Here is a 15,327-nt window from a genome sequence, read left to right on the forward strand (position 1 = left end):
CGGTTGGCTAGTGTGAGAAAATGAGACTGGGATGAGGTCACACAGGGTAGTCTGATTACAATGAAAGCTGTTGATGGATCTTGATTCTTCTCCTGTTTTCAGTCTAGAGATCGAAATGTCTAGTTCTGAATAAACTCACTACCCTAGCCTTAACTTTTCCTTTTTACCTCCTCACCTCTATATATATATATATATATATATATATATATATATATATATATATATACATATATACATATACGTATAGTACTCATCAAAAGTTTGAAACCCGTACCCCTTTGCAGCCATGTATTTATGTTGAAAATAGGAAGGCATTTTCTGAGGTGGAATTATGTAGATAGAATGTATCTTGCAACACCTTGCTGTTGTACTGGGCCAAAAGAGTGGAATGTGAGGGAGAACCCTGCCAGTCGCTTCCACACTGCTGTGGGAAGAGCATTTATAAGTAATCCCTCTCTTTGGGACCTTGCCTTTTTTCACACTTTTTCTTCATTTCCTTAGGGTCTGTATCATTACTATGGCACCTACAAAAGAATTAACTAAAGTGGTAATTGCCCAAGTCATTGCATTAAAGAAGGCAGGCCACAGAATTAAAGAAATCAGTGAAGTGTTGAAGGTGGTGAAGTCCAAAGTCAAGAGATACATGGTGCGATTTCAGGAGGCAGGAGGGCTGGAGATACCATCCCAGTAACTTGGTATAGGGGATCCTAAGAAGGCTTCTTTTTCAAAGATTTTGCTTTTGTTAGTGGATTTGACTCTAAAGTACACTTTATGATATTGAAAACCTTTGGATAAGTCTTCTTAGGATGCCCTATCCTAGGTTTCTGGGATATTTCCAGCCCTCTTCCCTCCTGAATTCTCTTGACTTTGGGCTTGGCTACCTTCAACATTTCACTGATTTCTTTGGTTCCATAGTCAGCCTTCTTTAATCCAATGTCTTGGGCAATTGTATCTTTAATTCTTTTGTAGGAGACGTGGTAATAATACAGACCCAATGGAAATGAAGAAAACCAGTGTGAAAAAAGGCAAGATCCTGAAGAGAGGGGTTACCTGTAAATGCTCTTTCCATGGCGGTGTGAGAGGAGTGACTGGCTGAGTTCTCCCTCACGTTCCACTCTGTTGGACCAGTGTGACACCAGGGAGTTGCCAGATACATTCTATCTACATAATTTCACCTTAGAAAATGACTTCCTATTTTCGTCATGAATAAGTAGCCGCAGGGAGTAGGGGTTGCATACTTTTGATGAGTACTGTGCATATGTATATGTGTATATATATATATATATATATATATATATATATATATATATATATTGTTTTCTCTCAGTTTCATTGTGAGGAAGGAGTTGGGGATTATATTCAACGAGTTGATGAACCTGAGTCTTGCCGTTATGTGGTTACTGTAGCAACAACTAGGGTGTGTCACCATCCATACCTGAAACCTCATCCATCGCAAGTCCAACGACCTATTTCATGTGCACCAGTTCTCACACAGGAGCAGTATGATAGATATTTACGGTATCAACAAAGTATGTTCTTGAATACTATTTCTTGACTTATAGCAAGATTTGAAAATGGTCACATAATATTTGCTTTTTTGCCAATAATTTCTCTTATTCAATGTTTTACCTTTCCTTTAGAAAAGACAGAAGAAGAGCTAAAAGAAAAACAGCAGTGGATTGAGAAGCACAAGGATTTAATGAAGGATAGTGAAACCACAGTTTTAGAAAATTTAGTTAATCAGAAAAGTGAAGAGGATGAGGAAGATGATGACTTCAAAATGAATATTAAAATTTTACGCCTACCTTCATTTCGAAAACAAAAGAAAGCAGAAGACACTTCTCAAGAAGATATTACCAAGGATGTTGACAGTAGTTCAGACACTCAGACTGAGAAAGAAAGTATGGAAAAAGGTAAGTTCATATCACTCTATGTATTTTATGTATTTATTTTATTTTATTACATTTTATGTGGGTAAAAGTAAGGTGACAAGATGTATAAGGGAGAGGATGGCAGAAATTTGAAAATAACTTTGAAAAGAGAGAGGCAGGAGAAAGTCTGACAGCACTCTGTGGAGATTTGGAATATAAGAGAAGCAGAGAGGAAAAGTTTAAATGTGATTTAGATGAAAAGTATAGTAGGGGTTACAAGGTTGGATGAAGTGAGAAATAAGGAGGAGAGTGGGGGTGGAAAAGGAGATAGCAGATAAGGCTGATGAAAGAGCATTAGGATGATTTGGACACATGGAAAGAATGATTAGTAAAAGGGGTGTGGAAAGCAAAGGTGGAGGGAATGAATTTGTGGGAATGACCAAGGGTTAGATGGATGGATGGGGTGAAAGGGGCTTTGAGCAAGAGGGGAATGTCTGTTGAGCAAGGAAGGGAGAAGGCAGGAGATAGGGGTGAGTGACTGTGTACAGATGATACTGTGATGCAAGGTAGGGGGTGGGGGATTGGGGATAGTAAGGAGTGGTCATGTGTGAATGATATTTTGACACAGCCCAAAAGGATTTCTCCTTGTCTTCTTTTTATTTGCATAAGGGGATGGATAGAGAGAGGGGGGGATGGGATCATTTATCAAATGAAGCAGCCTTGCTCTGGCTGTACTGTCTTACTACAATGCTTTGGATACAAGGATGATTCTTCATCCACGAGGAGCTAAGATGAGAGGGTGGAAAGGGTGCTGGTGGATGGGAATGGAATAAATGGGAGAGGGTATGTGTGTTTTGACTTGGCTACCTCTCTTATAAGGGAGATAAGCCCAATGCATATAGATAGGTTTTATTTTATTTAGTTATTTAGAAAGGAGGACAGGAGGAAATAGAAGGATGGGTAGTGAGTGCTGGGATGAGGAGGCAAAGAAAGGTGTAGAAGAGAAGAAGCAGGCTTTCATAGATTGGTTACAGATTAGGATGAGGAAATTGTATGAGAGGTACAAAATAAAGAGAAGAGAAGTAAAGCATAAGATTAAGGAGGCATAAAGGAGAGCAGCTGTGAAGTGGGGTAAGAGTTTGACAGAAAATTTTGAAAGTAATAAAAATATGTTTTGGAAAGAAATTAAAAGAGGAAGAGGAGGCAACTCAAGTAAAAAAGAAAAGGTAAAAGGTGCAGATGGAGAGATGATAATGGAAGAGAAGGCAGTGAGAGGAAGGTGGGCAGAGTATTTTAGGGAGTTGCTAAATGTGAAGGAGGATAGGGAGGGAAACGTAGTTGCAGTGGGAAGTGCTAAGAAAATGACAGTGATGAGTGAGGAAAATGGAGGAGAAATAGGGAAAAATGAAGTGAAAACAGTTAAGATGATGAGAGCAGGTAAAGCACCTGGGTTGGATAGATGCCATGCAGAATGTCTGAAAAAAGGAGGTACAGTAATGGTGGACTGACAGGCGAGTTTTTTTTTTTTTTTTTTTTTTTTTTTTTAAGAGGACTGGAGGAGTGCCTGTATAGTTCCGCTTTACAAGGGAAAGGGGGACAAGTGTGAGTGTAGTAGTTTCAGAGGGATCAGCTTGTTGAGTGTAGTTGGGAAGGTTTATGGGAGGGTCTTGATTGAGATGATTAGGAGAGGAACAGAGTAATTGGTGAGGAACAGTGTGGTTTTAGGATAGGTAGAGTTTGTGCAGATCAGATTTTTGTGGTAAGACAGATATGTGAGAAAACTATAGGAAAAGGAAAGGATGTTTTTTGGGCTTTTATGGACCTAGAAAAGGCGTATGACAGGGTAGACAGGAAGGCACTGTGGGAGGTATTGCAGATATATGGGATAGGAGGAAAGCTGTTTAGAGCTGTTAAGAGTTTTTATGAGAGTAGTAGAGCTTGTGTTAGGATTAGAAATGTAGAGAATGAATGGTTTGAGGTAAAGGTGGGACTTCATCAGGGATGTGTTATGTTGCCCTGGCTGTTCAATCTTTACATGGATGGGGTGGTGCAAGAGGTGAATGCAAGGGTAGTGGGTTGGGGGTTGGAGATGATTAAAGAAAATGGAGAAAAGTGGGAGATCAACCAGCTGTTGTTTGCTGAAGACACCGTGGTTATATCAGGATCAGAGGAGGGATTGAGGAAGTTAGTGACAGAGTTTGGGAAAGTGTGTGAAAGAAGGAAGTTGAAGATAAATGTGGGTAAAAGTAAGGTGATGAGATGTACAAGGGGAGAGAGTGGCAGCAGGCTGAAAGTGAGTATTAACCCCTTCGATACGATGACGCTTACGTAGGCATCATGAGGAGCAAGTGGGTACACGAGGATGCCAATGTCGGTGTCTTGATTATATATATTGTAGTTGTACCTGCGTGACCGCCATACTCTGTAAACTGGCTTCATCATATTTTCTATGGTTATCAAAATTCACAGGTGAAAGACAACGAGCAATACAGCGGTAACTTTATTTTTTATAATGCAAATATTATGACGCAACATCGCACGTCGGGCAGCTAATGCTGCCCGCAAGATTTTGGCCCGTATTGAAGGGGTTAAGGGAGAGAGACTGGAGGAAGTGGATAGTTTTAGTTACTTGGGTGCGAATGTGTCAGGAAAGGGAGTGGGGGTGGAGGTAGAATGTAGATTGAGAGAAGTGAGTAAATGCCTTGGTGGAATAAAAAATGCAAGGAGAAATAAACATTTGGGAATGGATGCTAAAAGAAGATTGTATGAAGGAGTAATTGTGCCAACAGCACTGTACAGGGCAGAAACATAGAACATAAGAGAGGAAGAGAGAAGGAGTTTGAATGTGTTTGCTATGAAATGACTGAGAAGTATGATAGGGGTTACTAGGCTAGATTGAGAAATGAGGAGGTGAGGAGAACAGGGGTGGAAAGGGAGGTGGGAGATAGGGTGGATGAAAGAGTACTGGGATGGTTTGGACACATGGAAAGAAAGATTAGTGAAAGAGGTGTGGAAGCAGAGGTTGAAGGAGTGAAAATGAGGGGGTGCCCTAGAATGAGATGGATGGGATAAAAGGGGCATTAGGAAAGAGAGAAATGTCTGTTGAGGAAGGATGGGAGAGGACAGAAGATAGGGGTGAATGGAAAAGGGTTGTGTATGAATGATGCTGTGATGCATGAGGGGTAGTGGGTGGGGGATGGGGGTGAGGGAGTATGTATGAGAAGTAAATTGACGCAGCCCGAAGGGATTTCTCCCCGTCTTCTCATTTTCAGCATGAGGGGACAGAGAGGGTGGGTCACTGAATTAATGAAGCAGCCTTACTGTGGATGTGCTGTGTCTTGCGACACTGCTTCTGACCCAGGGCAGTGGACATGATACAGGGATGACCCGTCATCCAAGAGGTAGCAAGAGAGTGGAGGGTAGTGGAGTATGTAGGGGATGGAATCGGTGGAAGTGGTTTTTAAGCCTTTTTCTTTTGGCTACCTACCATGTAAGGGGGGAAAATGCCTTTGGTATATGTATGTATGTGGTAATATATATATATATATTATATATACATCATATACATATATATATATATATATATATATATATATATATATAAAATAGTGTGTGTATAGAAGACAATAAATGCTGGACTCATCGATATAAGTTTATTCCTACATTTCAAATGCTGTGTGGGGGTCGTCAACAGGGATATACAGAGATAACAAAGAGAATCAATATAAAAGGGCTTGTGTGCCAACCTGGGTAAGGCCTCCCCATTGACCATTACTCTCCAGACAGTACGCTCATCACCAGATAGGACACCAGTTGATAAAATACCTAAATCAATAAAATAAATTAACCAGAAAAAAAGAGACAATGCACAAAGATTAACATACACACTTAAGTAACTTGCCCTTCCAGTCACACTGGAATACAAAAGTTTACCTAAAATCCCAGTTGAAACTAATATGAATAAAAAAAGAAACATTGGTAACAGCAAGTAAATCAACACAATCTACAGGAATACAATACACAGAATCAGGACATCAGTTAAATGCAACCCCAGTAGCTCAGCAAAACATAACATACCTTAGAATCAGTATAACAAACACAGATATTACCTAAATATCACCAGGGTACCAAGCCAAAAACAAATATGAAAATAGAAATTAAAAAATTATGAAAATAACACATATGTACACAAAAAAAAACTAGGAAGTGGCAAATATATATCAAAGGAATGAATATGTAAAAATACCAAGGGAGAAAACAAGAAATTATGTAAAAAAACATAATAAAAAAATTTAAGGATCGGCCAAAACTATTCTATAGATATGTGAACAGTAAACGAAAAAACAAACAGGAAATAGTAAAACTACACCAAGGGAATATAGAATACACAGAAGATACAGAAATAGCTGAAGTCATGAGCAAGCACTTCAAGTCTGTTTTCACTACTGGTAGAGAAAATGTACAACCATTCCTCGTTTAACGACGACAATTGGGACCAGCGCGCTGTCGTTAACCGAATTGGTCGTTAAGTGAAAGTGTATACATATACGTACATGTACTGTATGTACAATGTCCAGCAATACATGTATCTTTATTTTCGTGTATTTTCCCTCTTTTATACAGTACATTAAAGCTTTACTGTTTATTTACGGTGGTTAGGTTCCTGAAATTACCGTATATGACCAAATCCGCGTATGCTGACATTCCATATTGAATACCAGGGTATTTTTTTAGTTTCGACCATGGGTGCAATATAGCAATAGAAAATTAATTATTAATTTTGTAAATTAAAATGTATCAACGTAATATGCAATTTTGTGGGTGGAAATGAAAGTTAAAAATACCATGCTACAAGAAAATATGCTAATGAACGAAGTCGGTAGCATAGGATTGGGACACCATCTTGTCGTCTGCCAACGTCTCTCATGATGACGACAACGAGGACGAGCCGGATGACATTTAATTTGCAGGTAATGATTTATCAAACACAGGTCAGGTTAGTTTAGTTTAGGTTAGACGAATTCATCATCCTTTTATTTCTTCGACATCGGCATCTATCATAACAAACATTGTGTACCATTCGTCCGACATGACTTCGTTACTTACGAAATTTGTTTTAGCACCTTTTTATTTCCGCTCACAAAATTGCATATTACTTTGATACATTATAATTTACAAAATTAATAATTAATTTTCTATTGCTATATTGCGCCCATGGTCGAAACTAAAAATTTACCACTACCGGTGTATACTGTACCCCAGGTAGTTTTTGCAGCTTGCAGGATGGTAATGTAGACCTAAGCTTCAGAACACTTTACCTCACAGCTAATATCCACCGTACAAGTTCAATTATAACATCATACAAATTTGCCTCAGCCAACTTAATTATCGTACACGACGTCGTAACTTCGGGAGATTTACGTTAAACGAATATTGGTCTGTCATAAAGCTCGTCGTAACTCCGAGTCGTCGCTAACCGAGTAGGTCGTTAAACGAGGAGTACCTGTACAACATTGGGATGAAAGACGAGAAGTGAATCCCCCCCCCCCCATGAGGGAAATAATAGTAACACGAAAAGAAATAATGGAACAAGTAATGAACCTTAATGTCATGAAATCACACGGCCTGGATGGAATCACAAACTGTATACTAAAAGAATGTAAAGAAGAACTAAAAGACAAAATATATAAGTTGCTCACTCAAAGAAGGAAAAAGGCCAATATTGTACCAATATGTAAAGGAGGAAACAAGGAAGATCCAACAAATTACAGACTGGTTTCCCTTACAAGCACAGTAGCCAAAATTTGTAAAAAAAAAATATATATATATATATATATATATATATATATATATATATAATAGATGGAGAAAACATCTGGAGGACAACAATATACTAAATTCAAGGTAATTTGGATTTAGACAGGGAAGATCATGTGCCACAAATTTGATCTGTTTCTACCCAACACTACTAGATATAATACAGGAAGGGGATGGGTGGGCTGATTGTGCTTTCCTAGACATATATAAAGCTTTTGACAAAGTACCACACAAAAAACTATTAAGAAAAATGGAAACCATAGGGGTGACACAAGGTAAACTGCTGAAATGGATGGAGGATTTTTTGCATGGAAGAAAAATGAAAGTATTGCTCAGAGATAAGAGTTCTACTTGGGTAGAGGTGATTAGTGGAGTTCCACAAGGATCAGTATTGGCTCCAATGATGTTTGCTATTTCTGTGAATGACATGGATGAGGGTGTATTTACCTAGTTGTATTTTACAGGAAGGGGAGCTATGCTCTTGGTGTTCCACCTCTGTATCTCGCTATGTCTAGTTTGCTCTTAAATTTGTGTATGGTTTTTGCACATACTATTGTTTTGTCTAGTTTGTTCCATACATGTGTGGGGAAAGCTGTTCTTTTTCAGGTCTCTTCTATAACTCTTGTTTTTGAGTTTCCTTCCATGTTCCCTTGTATTTCTCTTATCCCAATTTAATAAGTCTTCTCTATCAAGGACTTCCATATCTCTCATAATTTTGTAGATAGTCAAATAGTCACCTCTTTCTCTTCTTTGTTCCAGAGTCGTCAATACTAGCTTTGATAATCTCAATTTTCCTAATATTCTTTTTAGTACTGGGTGACCATAGTGTTGCTGCATACTCCAATTTTGGCCTTATCAGCATGACTAGTATTTTCTCTACCATTTCTTTGTCCAAGTAAGCAAAAACCACCTTTATTGATCTTAGCAAGTTGTAGGTTTCTCCGACAATTTTGTTTGTTTATCAAGGGAGTCCCAGGTCTTTCTTTACTTCCTTTGCATCAATTATATATTGTCCTGATATCCTGTTTTTACTTTTTTCAAATTCCATTATACACTTCCCACTTCTAACTCCATCCCAAACCCTGTTCAGATTTCTCAGAGCAAATCAGAATCCATTTCAATACTCACTTTCTTCAACAGTTTTGTGTCATCTGCAAAGAAACTCGTGTAACATTCCACACCCTCATCCATGTCATTCACAGAAATAGCAAACATTATTAGAGCCAGTACAGATCCCTGTGGAACTCCACTAATCACCTCTTTCCAAATAGAACTCTTATTTCTGACCATTATTCTCATTTTTCTTCCATGCAAGAAATCCTCTATCCATTTCAGTAGTTTACCTTGTATCCCTCCTATGGTTTCCAGTTTTCTTAATAGTTTTTTGTGTGGTACTTTGTCAAAACCCCTTTGTAGGACCAGGAAAGCACAATGAGCCCATCTGTCCCTTTTCTGTATTATATCTAATTGTCTTGAGTAAAAACAGATCAAATGTATGGCACATGATCTTCCCTGTCTAAATCCGAATTGTCTCAGATTTAGTATATTGTTCTCCAGATGTTTTATCCATCTATTTTTTATAACTTTTTCACAAATTTTGACTACCATGCTTGTAAGGGAATCCGGTGTGTAATTTGTTTTGTCTTCCTTGTTTCCTCCTTTATATATTGGTATGATATTGGCATTTTTCCAGTCTGGTATTTTTCCTTCTTTGAGTGAGCAACTGTTATGATTATAATTTATTTTATATTATTTGTTTTTGTTTTGTTATCATTTGTCCGATTTTCATTTATCATTAGTTATATGTCAATTTATTATTATTTACTATTTACCTGTTTGTTTATTATTTAACTATACCTATGCATTTATTTATGTATTTTATTTGTTATTTACATTATTATATTTTTTTTTTTTTTTTTTTTTTTTTTTTTTTGCATCCGACCTAGATATGGACCAAAAGGTCTCCTGTCGGCATGCTCCGCCTTTGTAATCCTTTGTAACTTGTTATATATTTTGACTATTAATTCTTTAAATTCTTTTAGTATCCAGTTTGTGATTCCATCCAGGCCATACAATTTCCTAACATCAAGGATCACTATTTGTTTCATTATTTCTTTTCATGTTACCATTATTTCCTTCATGGGGGGATTTTACTTCTCACTTTCCATCTCAATGTTGTACATTTTCTCTAGTGAAAACTGACTTGAAGTGTTTGCCATTTCTGCATCTTCTGTGTATTCCAAATTCCCTTGGCATAGTTTCACTATTTCATGTTTGTTTTTTAGTTTACCATTCACATATCTATAGAATAGTTTTGACTGATCCTTACATTTTTCTGTTATGTCTTTTTCATAGTTTCTTTTTTCATCCCTTGGTATTTTTACATATTCATTCCTTTGATTTATATGTATTTCCCACTTTCTAGTTTTTTCCCCCATCTTTTCCAGCCTTTATCTCTTCTTTCTTTCACTTCACTGCACCTTCTGTTAAACCAGCACTTAATATACACCTTTTCCTGTTTTTGCCTTGGGACATATTTATCCGCCCCTTCATTATAGATTTCCATTAGAATCATCCATTTTTCTTTCACTTGTGTCACTTCATTGTAGAATTTTTCTCAACTCACTTTAAGAAAAAGTTTCCTGAATTTCTCAAAGTCCGTTTTACTATACATCAGTCATCTTTTTCTGTATTTCTCATTTCTCTCTATATGTATTTCCTCCTTTAGTTCTAACCCAAGTCATATGTGGTCACTCTTCCTAATTTGTGTCTTGTATTCAATTTTATCCACAATTTTAGGTCCTGATGTAAACAATAAATCTAGTCTCAACAGTTCTTCATTATTTCTATATCTAGCATTTTCTTTTATCCATTGTGTCATTGTATGTTCTGTAGTCACATCAAGTAATACATTTCCCCATAGATCCTCTCCACCTTTCACTGTCATCTCTTCCCAACAGATTTCTTTCCAGTGAAAATCTCCCATAAATGCCTTCATTATTTCATTTAAAGAAAGCCTTCTATCTTCTTACATTTTAGATTAATCTCTCTCCAACAACCAATTTTTGGGGGCACATAAACCACCACAAACTTTTTACCTTTCATGTCAATGTCTTCAACTCTTATTGTGATGATTTCCACCGTGTTCTCTCCATATGTAACTTAAATAACATTTAAGTTTTTCTTAGTTAAGAACATTACTACACCCTGTTTCTCCTCTGCTAGTAATAATAGACCCCTTAATTTTGTCTCCACAATTACCATTATGTCTGTTTTTTCTTCTGGCAGGTAATTATTTAGTTAATTTATTCCTGAGTTTTATCTGTCTATATTAGTATAAATCACTTTTAATTTTCTACTCTATCCATCTTGTTCTCTGTTCCTTTTTTTTTTTTTTTTTTTTTTTTACCATTTCCTCAGTCTCGTATCTAACACTCTCCAATAGAACTTTGTTTTTTCCTTAGCTTTGCTTCTTAATGTCTTTTTCTCTTTCCTCATCATTCATGTCTCTTTTTATCCATATATCTTTATAGTGTTCACTTTTTGCTAACTTTCCTGTTTTTGCAAGTATTTCTTCCACTGCCATTTGTGACCTTAATTTGATCTTTAGGAGTTGACTGCATATTTTTCCAGTAGGATCAGAGGAGGGATTGAGGAAGTTAGTGACAGAGTTTGGGAAAGTGTGTGAAAGAAGGAAGTTGGAGATAAATGTGGGTAAAAGTAAGGTGATGAGATGTATGAGGGGTGAAAGTGGCAGCAGACTGGAAGTGAATATTAAGGGAGAGAGACTGAAGGAAATGGATAGTTTTAGATAATTGGGTGCGAATGTGGCAGAAAAGGGAGGAGTGGAGGTGGAAGTAGAATGTGTATTGAGAGAAGCAAGTAAATGCCTTGGTGGATTAAAAAGTATAATGAGAAATAGACATCTGGGAATGGATGCTAAGAGGAGGTTGTATGAAGGAGTGATTGTGCCAACAGCACTGTATGGGGCAGAAACATGGAACATAAGAGAAGTTTGAATGTGTTTGAGATGAGGTGTCTGAGAAGTATGATAGGGGTTACTAGGCTGGATAGAGTGAGAAATGAGGATGTGAGGAGGAGAACAGGGGTGGAAAGGGAGTTGGGAGATAGGGTGGATGAAAGAGTATTGGGATGGTTTGGACACATGGAAAGAATGAGTGAAGAAAGACTAGTAAAAGAGGTGTGGAAGGAGTGAAATGGATTGATGGGGTAAAAGGTGCTATATGAGATATGTAGGCCATAATCAAATACATACTAAGTAGTTGTAGTCGGAGTCAGAGTTGAAGGTTTTGTGTTCTGAGTCCACATCTCCCCAGTTTCACCTTCATCCATATTAACCTTGGAGAAACCTTCCGTTCCACCACATGTTTACCTATCTCTTCACTTACTAGTATAGCCACCCTTTCTCTCCCTCATCCTCACCTTCACTCCTGACACCCTCCCAACTACACTCCCAAACTCAAACTCACCCCTCGCTTTCAACTTAGTTTCACTGAATGCCACCACATCCATCTTACAAACATACTGCCTACCTCTTCCTTTTGCTCTCATCTGTACCACATCCACACACATTTAAAGACCCAAACCCCAGGGTTCTGGTGGAAAAACACCTCTGAGAAACACACACACACACCTTTTTTTTTTTTTTTTTCTTTCTTTCTTTGTGGCTACAGAGAGTAGGATGCATATTCCTATCCCTGTCCCATTTTTGTCACCTTTTATGACTCAAGTGTAAACACTCGGTGGTAGTATTCTTTCTCCCTTACCACAGGGTTCAGCAGAAAAGAAAAGAAATATTGAGAGAAGTGGTACAGGAAAGTATTAAGAGTGGGGGGACAGCATAATGGAGGGATAGTCACAGTATAACAAGGTAGCATAATTTCTAAATGAATAGAGATTTCCTCTTATCACAGACAAAATGTTGTGTGGCTCTGGTCCATAGGGGCACCCCATATAAACCCTAAAGTATCAGCTGCATGCTACTGAGCAGCTTTTGATCCCACAGCAACATGCAGACAATACCCCCAGATGGATATAGAGAGGTTTGGTTTGGTTTAACCACTTCAGTATGAGTCAAATTTTCATGGGCAGCATTGGCTGCCCTATGTACGATTCATCACACTACTTGCATTATAAAATATAAAGTCACTGCTGAATTACTTGTTTTCTTTTACTCTGAGTAATGATAAACACAGAAAATGTGATCAAACCATTACACAGAATCCAGGGGATAACTCATGTACAATTACAAAAAATATATAATCAAGAAACCAATGCCAGCATCCTTGTGTACCCACTTGTGGCTCATGACACCTACATGGGCATCATACCAAAGTGGTTAACATCACAGGTTCCCCCTATCAGGAGGCTAGGATGGTGCCCCTTGCAGAGGTCTTTGTAGCATGGAATTTAATGAACCATCCCCTTAGTTCAACTCGCTGGTGGCAGGGTTCAAACTGTCATCACCTTGACCTTTGCTGCAAGTAGTGATGCCCTAACCCACTCTGTAGATAGATTCTTATTCTTATTGTATCTTTCATATTTTATTATTTGTTTTATATTTTTATTTATCTTTTTTTTTTTTTCAATTGATTATTTATATTTTGAACCCTGAGCAGGGTTATTAACAGCCTAGTGACATACAGTCAGTACTGTAGGGAATTTTTCAGGTACCCTTCTGATGCACTGGTGACATAATCAGAAGTGTGCCTGTCTTGCATTCACATAGTTGTGGTTTTGAATCCTCCACTTCTCTTTGATTCCCTGCAGTGACTGTTACCTACCACAACAGTTCAAGCACATAGGACAAAGGTAACAGCTTCAGCCATAGTTATACACGTCCCAGCTTAGGCCCCTCATATAAAGGGAGGGTGAGTCTTAGTCCCTTCACTCTAATCCTATTTAGTTGCCTTCTGTAACACACATAAGAACATAATTGTAGTGCTGGTTTTCTTATCATTGGAGTGCTGGAGCAACCTTGAGTTTTAATGATTGGAAACCAACAGTCTCACAGTGGTGAGCAAGTCCTTGATCCCTGTCATAGATCTAACCAGAAAAAAAAAAAATTCTGTTGTCTCTGTTGTATTTTGTGGGTCAGTTTCTAGGTCATAGGTTGGTAGAAGAAAGAGGAAGGGAGCAGTCATTAGTAATTAAAAGTGAACATTTAATTTCTATGAAGTCATTTGTTTTGATGTGAGATTATTATATATGTATTGTGTATAATTTTGTATATATGTATTTGTTTATCAGGTGAATCTTCAGTAAATGAAGATGAAGTTGAAGATATTGAGATGCCAGACACCACAAGCTCAAAAAAAGATAATGTTGGAGATACACAAAATTATCAAGATGAACTATCTGATTCAGACAGCCAAGCCATAGTTGAGGAAGAGGTGAACCAGTTTGCCATTTCATAATCTCAGTAATTATTATTTACCTAGACACATTTTGATTAAATAAAATGCCATATATTTTCATGTTAAATATGCTATTCAGTATCTTACTGTGTAATGCTTATAACCCTTTTCTTTGTAATGCAGATAACCTTTTCAGTATAATTTTAATTAACTGTAGTCTGGTATGAGTTTTGTATCCTTTGGGAGTGGGTGCATGCCTTGGCTGGCTACCTCCCCTACAAGGGGAAGATGCCCTTGGTATATAAAGATGGATTGTTGTAACTACATACACAACCTACACACAATGCATCCACACAAATATATTTTGACACTCGGATCAATCTCTCCGCATCCAGCTTATTCTTAAAATCTTGTATAGTTTTGGCACTCCCTGTTTCACTGTTTACTTTGTTCCAGACATCAATCACTCTATGTGGGAAGCTATTCTTTTTCAAATCTATTCTATAACTGTCCTTCTTTAGCTTCTTTTCGTATCCTTTTGTTTCTCTTCTGTCCCATTCTAATAAGTCGTCTCTATCAAGAATTTCCATCCCTTTCATAACTCTGTAAATGGTCAAAAAATCACCTCTTTCTCTTCTCTGTTTCAGTGTTGATAGATGTAATTTCTCCAGTCATTGTTCATATGTCAAATTTGATAGTGTAGGTGCCATTTTTATCACTGTGCTAAGTGCCCATACTGTTGCAGCATACTCTAGTTTAGGTCTTATTTGTGCAACCACTATTTTCTTTACCATTTCTTCATCCATGTAGTCGAAGGTTACTTTCATTGATCTTATCCACTTCACTACGGGACTTAAATCTCGCGGGCAGCAGCCAATGCCAGCCGTACGATGTGTCGTAATAATACTCGCATCATAAAATTTAGTCACCGCTTATATCGATCATTCTCTCTTTCACCCGTGAATTTTGAAAAACACAGAGAATGGGATTAAGAGCAGATTAGGGAGAATGTAAAAACACAGGGGCGACTACAATAAATATAATCAAGACGCCGATATGGCAGCGTCGCGAATCCACTTGCTCCTCATGACGCCTACGTGTGCGGCACCGTATGGAAGGGGTTAATAAGTTAAAAGTCTCCGCAAATAATTTATTGATATGTTTATCAGGTGTCAAGTCACTTGAAATAATCACTCCCAGGTCCCTTTCTGAATTGACTTTTTTGACTTCCTTGTTACCAATTTTATATTGACCCAGTATTC

General features: G+C 37.6%; 1 protein-coding gene across 3 annotated transcripts in view; it reads left to right on the forward strand.

Annotated features, from left to right (window-relative positions):
* LOC143032884 (uncharacterized) overlaps positions 1–15,327 on the forward strand; it is a 254,968-nt gene that overhangs the window by 73,579 nt on the left and 166,062 nt on the right. For all 3 annotated transcript variants that reach the window (XM_076198094.1, XM_076198095.1, XM_076198093.1), the window contains exons 5-7: positions 1,328–1,529; positions 1,641–1,913; positions 13,959–14,101. In XM_076198094.1, the coding sequence (XP_076054209.1) occupies positions 1,328–1,529; positions 1,641–1,913; positions 13,959–14,101 (618 nt within the window). The remainder of the gene's footprint in view (positions 1–1,327; positions 1,530–1,640; positions 1,914–13,958; positions 14,102–15,327) is intronic.

This window comes from Oratosquilla oratoria, chromosome 14 (genome assembly GCF_046742065.1).
Source record: "Oratosquilla oratoria isolate Oo_2021 chromosome 14, ASM4674206v1, whole genome shotgun sequence".
In the NCBI taxonomy this organism is placed as follows: Eukaryota; Metazoa; Arthropoda; class Malacostraca; order Stomatopoda; family Squillidae; genus Oratosquilla; species Oratosquilla oratoria.